The 20,402-nt window shown below is 37.3% G+C and overlaps 1 protein-coding gene across 1 annotated transcript in view; it reads left to right on the top strand.

The window, feature by feature from the left end:
• Positions 1–1,287: 1,287 nt before the first annotated feature.
• LOC138365900 (beta-1,4-galactosyltransferase 4-like) overlaps positions 1,288–20,402 on the top strand; it is a 73,421-nt gene continuing 54,306 nt past the window's right edge. The window contains exon 1 of the mRNA XM_069326614.1: positions 1,288–1,512. Coding sequence (XP_069182715.1) covers positions 1,288–1,512 — 225 coding nt within the window. The remainder of the gene's footprint in view (positions 1,513–20,402) is intronic.

Raw genomic sequence — 20,402 nt, 5'->3', positions numbered from 1 at the left:
TAACACCAGTACACAGTAACACCAGTACACAGTATCACCAGTACACAGTAACACCAGTACACACAGTAACACCAGGACACACAGTAACACCAGTACACAGTAACACCAGTACACACAGTAACACCAGTAATACAGTAACACCAGTACACACAGTAACACCAGTACACACAGTAACACCAGTACACACAGTAACACCAGTAATACAGTAACACCAGTACACACAGTAACACCAGTACACACAGTAACACCAGTACACACAGTAACACCAGTACACAGTAACACCAGTACACACAGTAACACCAGTACACACAGTAACACCAGTACACAGTAACACCAGTACACACAGTAACACCAGTACACACAGTAACACCAGTACACACAGTAACACCAGTACACACAGTAACACCAGTACACAGTAACACCAGTACACACAGTAACACTGGTACACAGTGAAACCAGTACACACAGTAACACCAGTACACACAGTAACACCAGTACACAGTAACACCAGTACACACAGTAACACCGGTACACAGTGACACCAGTACACACAGTAACACCAAACACCATCATAACAAACACATGAACATAATAATTACACACACATAGCGCATCTGATGACAAACAACCTCAAAATGGATAATCACATCGGAGAACATCTCACTATACAACAACGGAACTGCAATGGAGTTCGCAATAGAATTAATGTCATCATACACTACGTCTGTGAACACCAAATTGACGTCATAGTGCTACAGGAGACGATGGTGGGTGATGACTTCAACCCAAGATTCAGCGGATATCGCAAGTTTTCCCTTCCCGCTGGGGAAAGAAAACGGGGTCTCATCACTTTTGTAAACATCAACTTACCTGCACAGATTATTGATGACCGCCACCTGGGGGATGAGTATGAATCACTGGGGGTAACCCTTCACTTAAACAATAATGCCCTACATATAATCAGCCTATATATGCCACAGACTAAACTTGATCTTGACACACTACCTGAATTTGTTAATGAAGAACCTACCTGCTGGTCGGTGACCTTAATGCCAGACACCCACACTTTGGTGCCAACTGTCATCAGCCCAATATCAATGGACGGAAACTGTCACTCTATGTCAGGGGAAGTGAAAACCTTGGAGTCCTGGGTGATGAACAGCCAATTCAACTCAGAGGAGGAAGATTAAACTATGCTCTCCTGCTGAATGCACAGGACACGGATGCCAGTACACACATTGTACACAGTTTATGTAGTGACCACTGGCACTGATTACCACCGTCGACATGAGCAAGAAGAAGAAAAAGTCAAGTAGAAGAAAAAGGTTACTATTCGGACCAGATACGAGACCACACTTCATAAATAAGATAAGTGACTGGTTCACGGAATACCAAATCCCTGAAGACATTGATACATTTGTTGATGACCTTAATCACCAAATTGAGAGCTGTCTCAGAGTTCTGAGCCGTACAACTGGGCGAAGTAACCATCAGAGGAAGAAAAATAAAATGGTATGAGAACGATTACATAAAGATGCTTACCGCAAATGAGTAGAAAGTACCGGAGACATCCCATTGAAAGTACCAAAGAGCTGCTTAAAACTGTGTCAAGTAGCCAGGGAAGAGAAGATTAAAGAGCGGGAGAGACAATGGCTTGAGTTCACTAGGTGTATTGGAAGGGAAACATCTGCAAGACAAGTGTGGGCAAAAATTCAAATTAAAAAAATTCAGGGGGGCAGAGCCCAGCCAGCGGTTCACAAAAAAAACCCAGGGTAAGGCTGAAGAACTAATTCACAAGTGGAGTGATGCAGCATCCTTCTCCTCCTCCTCTCTCACTGCAGAAGTTAGCAGGAAGCAGCTCCTCCGACATAATGACAGAAGAATAAGGATAACAAGAGCACTGTCTAGTGATGACGAATATGGAGAACCGATCACAGCCCAGGAAGTAAGGGGCGCTATGAAAAGGGGTTAAAGCACTGCACCTGGTGAAGATGGCGTCACCTACGACATACTCAATGCACTGTGTGAAGTGTCTGGGAATCCACTACTCCACCTATTTAACAAGTCATTCCTAAGTGGAGTGTTGCCCACACAATGGAAACACGCAATAATTGTTCCCATACCGAAACCCAATGAACCTGGCAATTACGGACCTATCAGTCTTATGTCATGCACTTCCAAGATGCCTGAAAAGATCATCCTAAACCGACTGTTGAACAAAATAGGCAGGTTAGGGGAGGGGGTCAATGGATTTGTTAAAGGACGGAGCACAGCAAACTGTATAGTTAATTACTTGGCTAATGACAAGGTTAGGTACTCTGTATTTGTTGACATCAAAGGAGCCTTCGACATATCCACAAGAGCCGTTACGAGGATTCGAACCTGCGTCCGAGAGCATTCCAGACGCTGCCTTAATCGACTGAGCTGCGACATGGACAAAAGGAGTTGAAACCGAAGTTCTACTGAACTTACTGGATCCTGCAGCCTCTCCGAGGCACAAACCAGGGTTTTACACAACTCCCCCATGCACTCGAGCTATGTCAATAGGCCGTTCTCCCTCTTCTCCCTTACTTCATTACACACAGAAATCACAATTGTGTGATGCATCAAATGAACAAATCCACAAGGGCCGTGACGAGGATTCGAACCTGCGTCAGAGGCTCAAACCCTGGTTTGTGCCTTGGAGAGGCTGCAGGATCCAGAAAGTTCAGTAGAAATTCGGTTTCAACTCCTTTTGACCATGTCGTAGCTCAGTCGATTAAGGCAGCGTCTTGGATGCTCTCGGATGCAGCTTCGAATCCTCATCACGGCCCTTGTGGATTTGTTCATTTGATGCATCACACAATTGTGCTTTCTGTGTGTAATGAAGCCTTCGACAAAGTGCAGGTAATTGCAATCCTGGATGAGCTTGCATGCGTGGGTGTCAAGGGGGAGACTCTTGAAATGGGTTGAAGACTACGTCACAGGGAGGAAGGTCAAGGTATGCTTCAATGGAGCAGTCTCAAAAACAATGAATATGGAACTAGGGGACCTTCCCCCCCCCCCCCAAGGCGGAGTCTTAAGCCCTACACTATTCAATGTACTTATGAACGCCATTGCAAATATTGATTTTCCAGAAGGAACACAACAAGTGGGATATGCAGATGATGTCCTAATACAAGCTCCCACATTGGAAAAAATTAAACAGTCCATTGAACTCCTTGGAAGGCTATGTATTGAGTTCGGTTTCACTCTCTCCACAAACAAGACGAAGGCATACTCCCATCACAAGCAGGGGGCAAATGAAGAACTACAAATTAATGGTGTAACACTTGATTGGGTTGACCACCACAGGTACCTTGGCATCATTGTCAGCTCTCACAAGGGAAAGAAAGAAGAGCTTAACCAACTCATAGGAACATGCAAAAGTCGATTCAGGGCACTGAAAACCTATGGCCTGGAATGGATAAGGAACCCCTATTGCCGTCCTTAAAATGGTGTACACAGCTCATGTGCGCTCCGTCATAGACTATGCTGCACCTGTTTTGTGTACCTACTCCCAAAACGATGTGAAAAGGCTCGAAAGCATAGAGAATGAAGCAATGACAACCATTCTTGGAGTTCCAAGAATTGCCAAATCGTCTAATCAACGAGAGGAGTTGTCCTTTCCCAGTGTTAAAAGCAGGATTAAGGAACTGAATGCTAAGCTTGCAATTAGGATAACCAGAGATACCTATTACAATGATATTGCCAAGAAAACACTGGGTTCTGTGCTGTTAATAGGAGGAAACAGGAGAAGCAAAGAAGGGCATCACAGATCAGCCTGCTACCTCGAAGAACTTCACCTGCTTGAGCAAGCCCGTGTGAGCTCATGTCTGTAGAGAGGTTATCTTCCTGGGAGGATGACTTATGCAGGATTATCATCAATGAAATGGCAACAAAAAATCCAACATGATACCACAAGAAATGAGGCACAAGTATCTCTGGGACATTTATAAAGAAGCCGGAGATGAACTAGAACAAATTTACACTGATGGGTTATCTAATTCTGTCATTGGCAGGGCTGGTGCAGCATTCACTGTAATTAGGAATAATGCCTTTCAATGCAAAAATGGAGGGAAAGCACGCATTGAGAACTATGCCTCTTCATCGTAAACGGAGCTAATTGTCATTGTTATGGCGTTAAGATTCCTTGAATGAAACACTAATGGCACAGTGATCTGCACTGACTCAAAAGCAGCACTACAAAGCCTAAGTAAAAATCGGGCAGAAAATTTTGCGATAGTCGCTGAAGTTAAGAGAGATATGAGGGTACTAATCAATCAGGGAAGAGTCGTCAAGTTTCTGTGGATCCACTTCCATGTTGGAATATGTGGGAATGAACGAGCAGATGTGCTGGCTGCTGAAGGCACTGAAGGAGACCATATTGAATACTTCATACCCAAGACTCTGCTACAAATTAGAGGTATTGTCAGGCAATATCACTGTGACAAGGTAACTGAAGAAAGGGGGATAGAAGCACAAACCAATAAATCTGTATGCTGATACAACATGGTTGCAGCTTCAATCCTAATCATTATGAACGAAGAAGAGGTGACCGTGGGAGAGTATCAGTAATAGTGAGAATCCGTCTTGGATACAAATATCCATGGCGATTCGGAATGGAAAAAACAGTTGAGCAGCAGAGTTTCAGAATCTGTGATGAGAGTGACGGACACTGCCTTTACCATTACCTGAAAAAATGTGAACACCTGAGAGACATTAGAAATATGTGTAGAATAATAAACCCCACATTGTTTGAGTTAGGAAAACACTATTTGTCAAATATTGATACTGTTCTTAAAAGATTCCCCCATTTTGCACCCGCAAGATAACGTAAGATTTTAAAGGCTGACAGATGTTAATCTTCTTGTTTGAGGAGCTGTTCACTTGAGACAGTTAAGCAAGTCCCAGCTGTGTCTGGGTACAAGTGACAGGATGAACAACTAAGTGGGTTTTCTTCCTATTGGGGAGTGTTGTACATGCTGCTAAGGCGGTATGTCCACTCACAGGATGAGTGGCGCTGCCCAATAAACTCACCCCTTTTCCCCTGGGGGAAAATTAAAAAAAAAATTGTTACTGTACCATGTCATCAATTTAAGTGTTCCTTAAATTACCTGCTTTTATAGTACTTTACAAGTTAATTACACCATTTGCTATAAAATTGCAGTGTAATTTTTTATTCTTTCAACAATCCATTTTATTTAAAATTTTAGAGGAAGTTAATTTTGTTTTAAATTCTTGATGCCTTATTGCCCACATGTCCTGCATTACATGTTGATTATTTTGAGTGCATTTTTCTGCATTGTATTAATTATTAAGCTTTTATTATGCCACATGTTGAGTGTTGAATTCTATATTTGTTTAATTATTTTTCTTGAAATTTGCAATTACACCTTCTAGGTTTATAATCAAATTTGTTATGCTTTGCCTGGTTTAATTAATTACATTACTCTAGATTCAAGTCATGTTCATACCAGATTGCGATTTGGTGTTCACAGACGTAGTGTATGATGACATTAATTCTATTGCGAACTCCATTGCAGTTCCGTTGTTGTATAGTGAGAAGTTCTCCGATGTGATTATCCATTTTGAGGTTGTTTGTCATCAGATGCGCTATGTGTGTGTAATTATTATGTTCATGTGTGTGTTATGATGGTGTTTGGTGTTACTGTGTGTACTGGTGTCACTGTGTACCGGTGTTACTGTGTGTACTGGTGTTACTGTGTACTGGTGTTACTGTGTGTACTGGTGTTACTGTGTGTACTGGTGTCACTGTGTACCGGTGTTACTGTGTGTACTGGTGTTACTGTGTACTGGTGTTACTGTGTGTACTGGTGTTACTGTGTGTACTGGTGTTACTGTGTGTACTGGTGTTACTGTGTTTACTGGTGTTACTGTGTGTACTGGTGTTACTGTGTGTACTGATGTTACTGTGTGTACTGGTGTTACTGTGTGTACTGGTGTTACTGTGTGTACTGGTGTTACTGTGTACTGGTGTTACTGTGTGTACTGGTGTTACTGTGTGTACTGGTGTTACTGTGTGTACTGGTGTTACTGTATTACTGGTGTTACTGTGTGTACTGGTGTTACTGTGTGTACTGGTGTTACTGTGTGTACTGGTGTTACTGTATTACTGGTGTTACTGTGTGTACTGGTGTTACTGTGTACTGGTGTTACTGTGTGTCCTGGTGTTACTGTGTGTACTGGTGTTACTGTGTACTGGTGATACTGTGTACTGGTGTTACTGTGTACTGGTGTTACTGTGTGCACTGGTGTTACTGTGTGTACTGGTGTTACTGTGTGCACTGGTATTACTGTGTGTACTGGTGTTACTGTGTGCACTGGTGTTACTGTGTACTGGTGTTACTGTGTGTTCTGGTGTTACTGTGTGTACTGGTGTTACTGTGTGTACTGGTGTTACTGTGTGCACTGGTGTTACTGTGTGTACTGGTGTTACTGTGTGTACTGGTGTTACTGTATTACTGGTGTTACTGTGTGTACTGGTGTTACTGTGTACTGGTGTTGCTGTCTGTACTGGTGTCACTGTGTGTACTGGTGTCACTGTGTGCACTGGTGTTACTGAGTGTACTGGTGTTACTGTGTGTACTGGTGTTACTGTGTACTGGTGTTGCTGTCTGTACTGGTGTCACTGTGTGTACTGGTGTTACTGTGTGAGTAGTAGGGGGTAAGCGCCACAGAACATTTTTTTTTCTGGGGGAAAAATCATGCGTGTGAGCCATGGTTTTCAGGTTCCAATATCCCGTGTGGGAGCCAGGGTTTTCAGGTCCAAAGGGAAAAAAATCGTCTGTGGGAGCCATGGTTTTCAAGCAAATTTTGAAATATCGTCTGTGGACTGCCATGGTTTTCAGGTGAATTTGGACAGTCACAGATTTGGAATTAAGGAATTCTTATGATGAAAATAATTTCCGAGACTTTAGAAGTTTGTTAAGATTTCTTATGATGAAAATAAGTTCATACAAGTTTGTTAAGAGTTCTTATGGGAGAAATTCAAAATCCTCTGTAGACCGCCAGGGGTTTCAGGTGAATTTGGGCCATCACAGATTTGGAAGTAAGGAATTCTTATGAGGAAAATAATTTCTGAGATTTTAGAGGTTTGTTAAGCGTTCTTATGAGGAAAAGAAGTAGGAAAATCTTAAAGAAAATTTTTAGAAAATATCGTGTTTGTGTCACAGCATTTCCAGGTAATCTCTACGGACAACCTTTGCCTGTTTTCAATAACCAAACATTTGGAAAAAGAGGCCGATTTGGAGTTAAAGGTTTCTTATGGGGAAAATAATTTCCAAGATTTTTAGAAAGTTTGTTAAAAGTTCTTATGATGAAAGTAATGTCATACGAATTGTTAAAGTTCTTATGATGAAAATAATGTCACACAAGTTTGTTAAGAGTTCTTATGGGAGAAATTCAAAATTTTCAGAGTTCAGTTTTAAGAAAATATTTCAGAGTTTCAAATAATCATAGAAGTTTATTTATATGTTTATGACCGAATTTATAAAAAGACCATTTTCAGAGAATATTGTCTTAGATGTTTTGTTAAGGAAAACAGACAACTTAGCCATAACATTTAGTTTTATATCCATTTACGGCTATTTCACCTGTAAAGACCAAAATTGAACAGAGTCCAGTTTGCTAGCAAAATTAGTCAGAGACAGTTTTAAGCTCAAATTTCATCAGAGTTCAATTATCAACAGAAATTAGTCAGAGACAGTTTTAAGCTCAAATTTCATCAGAGTCCAATTATCAACAGAAATTCGTCAGAGTCTAGTTTTCTAGCAAAATTCGTCAGAGTCCTGTAATTTGTGAAAATTTGACAGAGTCCATTTTATACCCAATTTTCGTCAGAGTCCAGTTTATACCGAAAATTCGCCAGAGTCTACTTTGAGAGCAAAATTCATCAGAGTCCAGTTCATGATTGAAATTAATCAGAGTCCAATTGAAGATCCAAATTTGATTGAGACCACATTTTCGCTACTAGCAGTCCAATCCCCCTGAAATTTTAAACAGTCATATTTCAGTCATAGTAAATAAGATCAAGTCAGTTACTGAGCTCCAGCTCTCGTCCCCCACCCTACTCCCTTCTCAAGTCTTTGTTAATATCTTATCAATTCTCCTGAAATTTTTTACCCTCTGTATTTCAGACACCGTAAATAAGATTAAAAACAGTTAACGAGCTCCAGCTCTCGTCCCCACCTTAGTTCTCTCTCGTATCTTTGTAAATAACCCATCAATTTCCCTGAAATTTTTACCCTCTGCATTTCAGACATAGTAAATATGATCAAAAACAGTTAACGAGCTCCAGCTCTCGTCCCCACCTTAGTTCTCTCTCGTATCTTTGTAAATAACCCATCAATTTCCCTGAAATTTTTACCCTCTGTATTTCAGACAGTAAATATGATGTAAACAATTATAAAACTCTAGCTCTTGTCCTCTGTCCAAGTTCACTCCTGTAAATTCATTACTATCAGTCCAAATCCCCTTGAGATTTAAACACCCAACTACATTTTCAGACATAGTAAATAAAAGCCAGTTCAGTTATCAAGTTTCAACTCTTGTCCCCCAGCTTAGTTCATTTTATTCAAGTTCTTTATTTTCCAAATCACCTGAGATTTAAGATCACCTTATTTCTAACCTAGTAAAATTAATCAGGGCATTAGCCAAGCTCCATTTCCTCAGCCTTAGATCATCAGACATAAATATATTCGATCAAGTCCATCTCTAGCCTAACTCTTTATCCGAGTAGTCACATAACCCCCACCTGTGTTATTATCTTTCATCCCCTCTCACATTCCTCTGTCTCATCAAAGTCTCATAAATTTAAATGTAGCTGTTAATTTGCGTTCTTTCCCCCGTTCATAGCATATTCTCTGTAAGTTCAGATCAATACTTAGTCTTACATATTCTCTAGTTCCTTGTATTTTATACAAGACTTAAACAACTATTACTGTGTCCCCTATCTTATTTAAACATGACTCATATGTAAATATACCCAACTCCTTCCATCCATTACAAGTCCTAGCGTGTTCACCGCCCAACTCGCTATGCTTTTCTACTTTCCATGTTGTAGCATGTTTTCCGAACATCTTGATACCATCCCTTACAATCTCTCAATCCTTTACACGTCCCAGCATATTCCCCCACCCAACTTTCAACCCTTTCTTACAATTTTCCTCCATCCCTCTGCTACATGTTCTTACCCGTTCATTACAGTCCACTACATATTCTCTATTCATCTTTGTACTAATTCGTAAAAACTAGTTTTTTCTGTCATTTTAGTAAGTAAGTAGATAATCGTTATTAACAACAACAACAGTAACATTACTAATTCACAGAGAGTTACTACAGAGCATGTAGTAGTTATCCATTTTTCAAATAAGGTCAATATAAATCATTCTAAGACATCTTCATACAATTAAAGATACTTGCCTGTTCACTAGGTCATTACTTACAGCATCATCTTAAGGCATTGTTTTCGTAACTCAGCTTTATTAAACATACACCTTCAGTAGTCAAAGTTCTCTATGTTCTTCACAAGTTCATTGTGTTGGAAATTTCCAACACCGAATCCAACACTGTTGTATTCTCATTACTAACTCTACTAATTATTGTAGTAAGTAAAATTAACACCACGTAGAATTCTCATGTACTAATAATTTCATCTGTGCAGTAGGCTAGAATTCTCACGTCACCCGATGCCAGTATTGCGTCAGATTTCATTACAATAAACACATTATATCCAATGTATCTGAGAATTAAATTCGATTCTCTATAACCAAGGCATTCTGTATGATAATTAATTACAGATAAATTGACCTCCAACTAAAAGCCGAATAGAGCGTTGGAGTCATAGCGATTATCTAGTAATAAAAGTTAACGTCACGAGTGAATGCCATGGGGAGACATTAATTCCTCACCCTTATACGTTTACTATCACTAAATTGGCAAATAATAATATTGTCCTCTTCTAAATAATAAACCCGTCCAGTCTTCAACATTTCAAGCGTAAATGCGAGAAATACTAATATTCATGACAATAATTTGTCTAATGAATGCGAGACGTGGCGTGGGGTGGAGAGGCACGCCAGTACACGGGGAGGGAAGCTCTGATGCAGACCTACCCGTATCGTGCTCACGAGGAGATGCCATTGCCCAGCCATCAGGGTAGACGTTATCCATCCTCAGATGAAAGTCGCCACTGTGAGGCGTGAACAACCTGGCAGATAATATCTTCAACTGGTGCTGGTGTAACATAAGGAACCTTTTTAATCTGGTTCCTGACTGCACGTGACCGACCAGTGAAGCGCGCCATTATCCAGGATAGGCTGAAGCCAGAGCCTGGGACGCGAATTTCGGCAATCTTAAAACTTATACAGTGCTCATATTAGCTGAGTATCTTCTCTTTATTTGATGCATCTGGTAAAGTGTAGTGTAGTAGCTGGGTGATTGACCGTGACGACGTATGCCAACACCAAACCACAGGTTATTACCTATTATCACCTGTAACTCTTAATTTCTTGAACATAGAGATTCAGTAGTTTAATTAGTTGCTACTGTAAATATTTGTTTTGCAGCACGTGAGAAGAATTCTCCCTGCCGCCTTCTCCCATGTTAATCCATCCCATTCGTCAGCCAGGCGAGCCCAGGGAATTAGAGGAAGCGTCGTGGCTTACATAAAGGAATCATCATTAAGCTAAGATTTCTTTGTATTTATTCATGAAATTTCTGAAATTACTTACATGCAGAATTCCTTTGGATTAACATGTGTTTATTGTGACTATCATTACTATATAATAATCTATGTTCCCATTCATGGTAATGACATTAGTTTCACTATAATTCATAGGATTAGATTATTATAATTTGGATTAGTGAATGATCCACACTAGTTCCTGGACGTACTGACTTCCAGTAATAACCCCCCAATGTAGGTGTTTGAGGGTTTGATTCATTTAATTATACAGCCCATTAATTATTTCTATGATCATATTCTCTAGTATTTTATCCATAGTTACTGGTTCATCTAGGAATTATCTAATGATCAGAAATTCTCAGTTTCCCTCTTTACTATAAAAGCGGGTGGTCCTTCGTAATTTAATTTACTCCATTAATATTTAAATAATCAGATTCAAGCCCCAAATGTCCCACACATTGTTCATTCTTTGTATTCCCTATGTTCCTTATCATGTTTTCATATTCTCTATAAGTTCATATTCGCTGCATGTTCACTCTATTCATCAACTTTTTTCTTACATGTTTTCTGTGTTCACTGTGTTCATTCCCTTACTTAACCTCAATTTTTTATGTTCTTTGTTTCTTTAAACCAATTTGTTTCTTTCATTCACTAACTAATTCTTTGTCAAATAATATTATACTGCAATACAGTTCCCTCAACAATTTTAGTCACCCAGTTTTATTTGCAAAACTATGTCAAAGTAATTCTCGTAGTCAACTTAATAGTTCTACCAACCCTGTTCTTAAACAAATCTACACTTTATTCAGTTCCAAATTTACAAAGACAAACTTTTCTTGTAACGTTCCTTAACTAAAAATCTTTCGCCAATCAACTAAAACATAGTCACTTTCGTCATTTCTCAACTAAACTTATTATCCAATCAACTAAAAATAGTCAGAATTAACCTCGTTCAACACAGTTCTTAACTAAAATAACTTTTCTCTTAGCTAAAATTGTCAAAGGGAACTTTCCAATACTGTTCATAACTAACTTTATCCTTCGTCAAGTAACTGAAAATAACCGTGTTCATCATGTTTCATTGTCATTTCTTATCTAAAAAATTTTCCACCAATCATCAGAAAAGTCATGTTCATCATGTTTTGTCTTTTTGCTTAACTAAAAGTATTCATCAGTCAGTTAATCTCAGAGGCATAAAAGTCATTCTCAGAGCTATCAAACTTGTTCTCGAGTCATCAAAGTTATTCCAAGAGACGTCAAAGTTAATCTAAGACATCATCTTTCATCAAAGATATTCTCTCTAAGCCATCAATGTTCTTCTCTAAGACATAGAAAGTTATTCTCTATGTCATCAAAAAGTTATTCTCTGAGGTAACAAAATACTACTCATGTTCTCAAAGACATTCTCAAAGTCATCAAAGTTATTCTAAGAGCTAACAAAAGTTATTCTCAGAGTCACCTTCGTTCGTCAGAGAAACTTTCCAAAACATCTTTGTTCATCAAAGTTATTCTCGGAGTCATCAAAAGGTATTCTCTAACTCACTTTTGTTCATTAAAGTTAATTTCTATGTTATAAAAGTTATTCTCAGAGACATCTAAAGTTAATCTTGCTCATCAAAGTTGTTCTCTAAGACATAAAAGTTATTCTCAGAGTCATCAAAGTTGTTCTCTAAGACATCAAAGATGTTCTCTAAAACATAAAATTTAATATCTAAGTAAATTCGTTTATTAGAGAAACTTTCCAATCCATCTTCGTTGATCAAAGTTATTCTCAGAGTCATCAAAGTGATCTCTAATTCATCTTTGTTCTCCAAAAAGTTGTTCTCTAAGACACCTTCGTTCATCAAAGAAACTCTCCTTCTTCCATCATGTTATTCTTTAAGACATCTTCAGTCATAAAATTTCTCTCCAAAATGTAACTAGTTCAGCTTTTCATACCAAACCTGCACTTCTGTTAAAATATATTTTCTTAGTCGCTTTACCCTAAAACTGTTCTCTGAACTACACTGCTCAAACCTACGTAACCTATCCTCTCCACCCAATGTTACTTAGTTAACGTAACGTTCCTAAACCTAACTTTACCAATCCTAACATAACTTATCTTACCTTACCTAACTTAACCTGCTTAACCTAACTTTACCTATCGTAACATAACTTACCTCACCTTTACCTATCTTACCTAACTTAACCTGCATAACCTAACTTTACCTATCCTAACATAACTTACCTTACCTTACCTAACTTTACCTATCCTAACATAACTTACCTTACCTTACCTAACTTAACCTGCTTAACATAACTTTACCTATCGTAACATAACTTACATTACCTTTACCTATCTTACCTAACTTAACCTGCATAACCTAACTTTACCTATCCTAACATAACTTACCTTACCTATCTTACCTAACTTTACCTATCCTAACATAACTTACCTTACCTATCATACCTAACCTAACCTAACTTATCCTGCTTAACCTAACTTACCTACATTTATCTAACTTAACCTGCTTAACCTAACTTACCTACCCTACCTAACTTAACCTGCTTAACCTAACTTACCTTACCTAACTTACCCTGGTTAACCTAACTTACATAATTTAACCTAACCTAACCTGCTTAACCTAACTTACCTTACCTTACCTATCTTACCTAACTTAACCTAACTTTTCCTGCTTAACCTAACTTACATAACTTAACCTAACCTAAATTACGTAACTTATCTTACCTATCCTAACCTAACCTAACCTGATTTACCTAACTTAATCTTACATTCCCAAACTGATGTATCCTAACTTATCTAGTCCAACGAGACATGATCTAACTTACATAATTATTCCTGCTTGTCTTTTGTGTTTCGTCAATCATTGTCTCATATTCATTTACTCATTTCAAGGGTTAATTTCTCAAATGGACATTTTTGCATTTCAAGTGTTATTTGTTTAAGATTGGGTGTTTAACCATTTCAAAGGATTTTTGTTATATATGGGAATTTACTCGTTTCAAGGGCTAATTTCTCAAATGGTCATTTTTGCAGATCAAGAGTTATTTGTTAAAGTTCATCAAGTTGCTCATAAGTTGTATTTATTATGTTTGTTATCATTTATTCTTAATCCCCAACCCCCTTAACCTAACCCCTTGTAATCTTAGTGTATTTAGTAGGTTCTATCATATGTTCATCTTCCCCAACCCTTTAACCTAACCTTTCAGATGTAGTTTATTGTGTTTTTTACGTATTTGTTGAATATATTATCCTTTTCATAACCTTTCAGATGTAGTTTTGTTTCTCCTTTGTTTATTTTTACCCAAACCCACCATCCCACTTAACCTTCTTTCCTTCTTTTACTTTGTTTTCACATATAAGTTCATTCTTTATCTTAGTAATAATAAAATTACAATAGTAAAGAATCAGATCTACTAAGACTTGAAATTGAGAAAAACAAGAGAGCAAGGGAGTGAGAGCATGAAAAGAGGAAAAAAGAGTAAGAGAGAGGGGGAGGAAGAGCATGGGAGCACTAAGACTTGAATTTGAGAAAAACTAAGTGAATGAGAGTGAGGGTGAGAGAATGGGAGCATTAAGACTTGAATTTGAGAAACAAGAGAGCATTTGAGCAAATGAGTGAGAGAGGGGGGGAGGAAGAGAGAATAAGGGAGAGAGATAGAAAAGGTGGGTTAGAAGGAGTAGGAAAAACAAAGTAAAAGAAGGAAAGAAGATTAAGTGGGATGGTGGGTTTGGGTAAAAATATACAAAGGAGAAACAAAACTACATCTGAAAGGTTATGAAAAGGATAATATATTCAACAAATACGTAAAAAACACAATAAACTACATCTGAAAGGTTAGGTTAAAGGGTTGGGGAACAAGAACATATGATAGAACCTACTAAATACACTAAGATTACAAGGGGTTAGGTTAAGGGGGTTGGGGATTAAGAATAAATGATAACAAACATAATAAATAAAACTTATGAGCAACTTGATGAACTTTAACAAATAACCCTTGATCTGCAAAAATGACCATTTGAGAAATTAGCCCTTGAAACGAGTAAATTCCCATATATAACAATAATCCTTTGAAATGGTTAAACACCCAATCTTAAACAAATAACACTTGAAATGCAAAAATGTCCATTTGAGAAATTAACCCTTGAAATGAGTAAATGAATATGAGACAATGATTGACGAAACACAAAAGACAAGCAGGAATAATTATGTAAGTTAGATCATGTCTGGTTGGACTAGATAAGTTAGGATACATCAGTTTGGGAATGTAAAATTAAGTTAGGTAAAGCAGGTTAGGTTAGATTAGGATAGGTAAGATAAGTTACGTAAGTTAGGTTAAGCAGGTTAAGTTAGGTGAGTTAGGTTAAGCAGGTTAAGTTAGGTTAAGTTAGGTAAGATAGGTAAGGTAAGTTAGGTTAAGCAGGTTAAGTTAGGTTAAGCAGGATAAGTTAGGTAAGATAGGTAAGGTAAGGTAAGTTAGGTTAAGCAGGTTAGGTTAGGTTAAGTTATGTAAGTTAGGTTAAGCAGGTTAAGTTAGGTAAGGTAAGGTAAGTTAGGTTAAGCAGGTTAAGTTAGGTAGGGTAGGTAAGTTAGGTTAAGCAGGTTAAGTTAGGTAAGGTAGGTAAGTTAGGTTAAGCAGGATAAGTTAGGTTAAGTCAGGTAAGTTAGGTAAGATAGGTAAGGTAAGGTAAGTTAGGTTAAGCAGGTTAGGTTATACAGGTTAAGTTAGGTAAGTTATGTAAGATAGGTAAGGTAAGTTAAGTTAGGATAGGTAAAGTTAGGTTACGCAGGTTAAGTTAGGTAAGATAGGTAAGGTAAGTTAAGTTAGGACAGGTAAAGTTAGGTTAAGCAGGTTAAGTTAGGTAAATGTAGGTAAGTTAGGTTAAGCAGGATAAGTTAGGTTAGGTTATGTAAGTTAGGTATGATAGGTAAGGTAAGGTAAGTTATGTTACGATAGATAAAGTTAGGTAAGATAGGTAAGGTAAGGTAAGTTAAGTTAGGATAGGTAAAGTTTGGTTTAGGAACGTTACGTTAACTAAGTAACATTGGGTGGAGAGGATAGGTTACGTAGGTTTGAACAGTGTAGTTCAGAGAACAGTTTTAGGGTAAAGTGACTAAGAAAATATATTTTAACAGAAGTGCAGGTTTGGTATGAAAAGCTGAACTAGTTACATTTTGGAGAGAAATTTTATGACTGAAGATGTCTTAAAGAATAACATGATGGAAGAAGGAGAGTTTCTTTGATGAACGAAGGTGTCTTAGAGAACAACTTTTCGAGAACGAAGGTGAATTAGAGATCACTTTGATGACTCTGAGAATAACTTTGGTCAACGAATATAGATTGGAAAGTTTCTCTAATGAACGAAGGTGACTTAGAGATTAACTTTTATGATTTAGAGAACATCTTTGATGTCTTAGAGAGCATCATTGATGTCTTAGAGAACAACTTTGGTGAACAAAGATGTCTTAGAGAACAACTTTTTGGTGAACGAAGGTGAATTAGAGATCGCTTTGATGACTGTATTTAACTTTTTGATGGCTCTGAGGAGAGTTTTGTTGAACAAAGATGTTTTGGAAAGTTTCTCTGAAGAACGAAGGTGACTCTGAGAATAACTTTTATAACATAGAAATTAACTTTAATGAACAAAAGTGAGTTAGAGAATACCTTTTGATGACTCCGAGAATAACTTTGATGAACAAAGAAGTTTTGGAAAGTTTCTCTGACGAACGAAGGTGACTCTGAGAATAACTTTTGTTAGCTCTTAGAATAACTTTGATGACTTTGAGAACATGAGTAGTATTTTGTTAGCTCAGAGAATAACTTTTGATGGCATAGAGAATAACTTTTTATGTCTTAGAGAAGAACATTGATGGCTTAGAGAGAATATCTTTGATGAAAGATGATGTCTTAGATTAACTTTGACATCTCTTGGAATAACTTTGATGACTTTGAGAACAAGTTTGATAGCTCTGAGAATGACTTTTATGCCTCTGAGATTAACTTTAATGAACGAAGATGTGTTAGAAAGTTTCTCTGATGAACGAAAGGTTACTTAGAGAATAACTTTTATGTCTCTGAGAATAACTTTCATGTCTCTGAGAATAAGTTTGATGAACGAGGATATCTTACAGAGCAACTTTGATGTTTCGAAGAATAACTTTGATATCTCGAAGAGTGCGTTTGGTGTGTTTGAGAGTGTCTTTGATATCTCGAAGAGTGCCCTTGAAGTCTTAAAGGATGTTTTTTGATGTCTCAAAGGATGTCTTTGAGTGCAATTTTGATGTCTTTGAATAAGTCCTTGATGTATTGAAGTGTCTTTAATTTCTCGATGAGTAACTTTGGTGTTACGGAGAGCACCTTTGACTATTTTTCTTACTTAACGACATATAATTTTAGTTACGAGAGTGTTGAAAAAGTTACATTTGACTCTTTTAGTTGAGGAAAGACAAGAAAAAATATGACGACAGTGACTATTTTAGTGCTCCACAAAGTATAAATGTCAGTTAAGAACGACGATGATAGATATCTTTGACTATATTTCTTACTTGACGAAAACATAATGGTTGTTACGAAGTGATGAACAAGACTATTTTTAGTTGAATGACAATGGATAAAGTTAGTTATGAACAGTATTGGAAAGGGGCTACACATGACTATTTTCAGATGAGAGAAGTGATATTTCAGTTAAGAAATGACAGGGAAACATGATGAAGTAACTATTTTTTAGTTGACTGATGAATACTTTTAGTTAAAACAAACATGATGAACATGATTTTTTCTGTGCTTCCCAAAGTATAATGTCAGTTAAGAACGGCGATGAAAGATATCTTTGGTTATTTTTCTTACTTGACGAAAACATAATGGCTGTTACGGAATGATGAACAAGACTATTTTTAGTTGAATGACGATGGATAAAATTAGTTATGAACAGTGTTGGAAAGATTCCTTTGACAATTTTTAGCTAAGAGAAAGGTTGTTTTTAGTTAAGAACGGCGTTGAATGAGATTAATCCTGACTATTTTTGGTTGATTGGATAATAAGTTTAGTTGAGAAAAGACGAAAGTGACTATGTTTTAGTTGATTGGCGAAAGATTTTTAGTTAAGAAGTTACAAGAAAGGTTTGTCTTTGTAAATTTGGAACTGAATAAAGCATAGATTTGTTTAAGAACAGGGTTGGTAGAACTATTAAGTTGACTACGAGAATTACTTTGCATAGTTTTGCAAATAAAACTGGGTGACTAAAATTGTTGAGGGAACTGTATTGCCGATGATAATATTTGCCAAAGAACTAGTTAGTGAATGGAAGAAACAAATTGGTTTAAAGAAACAAAGAACATAAAAAAAATTGAGACTAAGTAAGGGAATGAACACAGTGAACATACGGTGAACACAGAAATCATGTAAGAAAAAGTTGATGAATGGAGTGAACATGCAGGGAATATGAACTTATAGAGAATATGAAGACATGATAAGGAACATAGGGAAAACAAGAGAAAGAACATAGTGAACATACGGGGAAAATGGTAGAAAACAGAAAAATTGAGAAAAACAGGTGAAAAAATATGAACTGAGCATGCTGTGAACATTTGTAGAACATGGAGTGAACACAGAAAACATGGAAAAAATGTGAAGAACACAGCTGAATATAGAGAAAATATGCAAATACAGTATGATTATTGAAGGTTTGGATACGTTGGGTATTGAGAAGGTAAGGGAGGGAAAGGGTAAGGTGATTACTCTGATAAAGAGTTAGGCTGGAGAGGGACTTGATCGGATATATTGATGTTTGATGATCTAAGACAGAGGAAAATGGAACTCGGTTAATGTCTTGATTTATTTTACTACGTAGAAATATAGTGATCTTAAATTTCAGGGGAATTGATCTGATAATAAGTAACATGTACAGATGAGCTAAGGCAGCGGGCGTGAGCTAGAGTTTGGTAATTGTTCGGAACTATTTTACTATGTCTGAAAATACCCCAGTTACAAATTTCAGGGAAAATTAGTCTGTTACTAAAGAACTTGTACAAATGAACTAAGGTGGGGGGACAAGAGCTAGAGTTTGATAATTGTTTGGATCCTATTTACTATGTTTGAAACAACTATGGTAAAAATTTCAGGGAAATTGATGGGTTATTTACAAACATACGAGAGAAAACTAAGGTGGGGACGAGAGCTGGAGCTCGTTTTTTTTTTTTTTTTTTTTTAGATATATACAAGAGTTGTTACATTCTTGTACAGCCACTAGTACGCGTAGCGTTTCGGGCAGGTCCCTGGAATACGATCCCCGCCGCGAAGAATCGTTATACGAAGAATCGAAGAATCGACTGACTTGATCATTAACTGTTTTTGATCTTATTTACGGTGTCTGAAATACAGAGGGTAAAAAATTTCAGGGGAATTGATAGGATATTAACAAAGACTTGAGGGGGGGAGTAGGGTGGGGGACGAGAGCTGGAGCTCAGTAACTGACTTGGTCTTATTTACTAACTTCGAAGTATGTCTGCTTTAAATTTCGGGAAAATTAGTCTGTTACTAACGATCTGGTACAAATGAACTAAGCTGGGGGACAAGAGCTAGAGTTTGATAATTGTTTGGATCCTATTTACTATGTCTGAAATACAGAGATTATAAATTTAAGGGAATTTGATAGGATATTACCGAAGACACGAGAGGGAAGTAAGGTGGGGGATGAGAGCTGGAGCTCAGTAACTGACTTGATCTTATTTACTGTGACTGACATACAGAGGTATAAATTTCAGGGAATTTGATTAGGTATTAACGAAGATACGAGAGAGAGCTAAGGCGGAGGATAAGAGCTAGAGTTCGGTAACTGTTTGCATTTACTAAACTATGTCTGAAATACAGCGGTTAGAAATTTCGGGGGAATTTGAATAGGTAATAACGAAGATACGAGAGAGAGCTAAGGCAGAGGACAAGAGCTAGAGTTTGGTAACTAAATTACTGTATTGAACTACGATTGAAATATGATTATTTTTAAATTTTAGAAGGATTGGACTGTTAGTACTCATTATATGACAGGGGACTAAGGCGGGGACAGGAGCTGGAGCTCGATAATAAAATTATTGTATTTTAATACGTTTGAAATAGCTGTGTTTTACATCTCGAAGAAAATGATTGGATACTAAATAAGATGTATTAGTAAAACTAAGGCGGGAACGTGAGCTAGACCCTGACTTTGTTTATATATATATAAAACTGACTAGTTTAATGAAAAGGAACTATGAATGAACAATATGAAGGAGAGGGACGGTCCAGATATTATGGAGAAGATAGGATAAGATTAAGAGATGACCTGAAGGCAGCGTCTGGCTGACCGGCTAACGGCATAAAGTAAACACAGGTGACGCGAGAGATTGTGAGGTAAGGGAGGGGGTGTGAGGTATGAGCGGGAGATGCAGGGGGAGGGGAAGGCAGTGAAATGATTCAGATATATAGCAATATACTAGTTTCTAAGTAAGAATCCCATAAGAACTCTTAACAAAACTCGTATGACATTATTTTCATCATAAGAACTCTTAACAAACTCGTATGACATTATTTTCATCATAAGAACTCTTAACAAACTCGTATGATATTATTTTCAATATAAGAACTCTTAACAAACTTCTAAAGTCTCGGAAATTATTTTCATCATAAGAACTTTTAACAA

This window comes from Procambarus clarkii, chromosome 2 (genome assembly GCF_040958095.1).
Source record: "Procambarus clarkii isolate CNS0578487 chromosome 2, FALCON_Pclarkii_2.0, whole genome shotgun sequence".
In the NCBI taxonomy this organism is placed as follows: domain Eukaryota; kingdom Metazoa; phylum Arthropoda; class Malacostraca; order Decapoda; family Cambaridae; genus Procambarus; species Procambarus clarkii.
The sequence above is the reverse complement of the archived record's forward strand: the minus strand, read 5'-3'. Positions and strand labels throughout refer to the sequence as shown.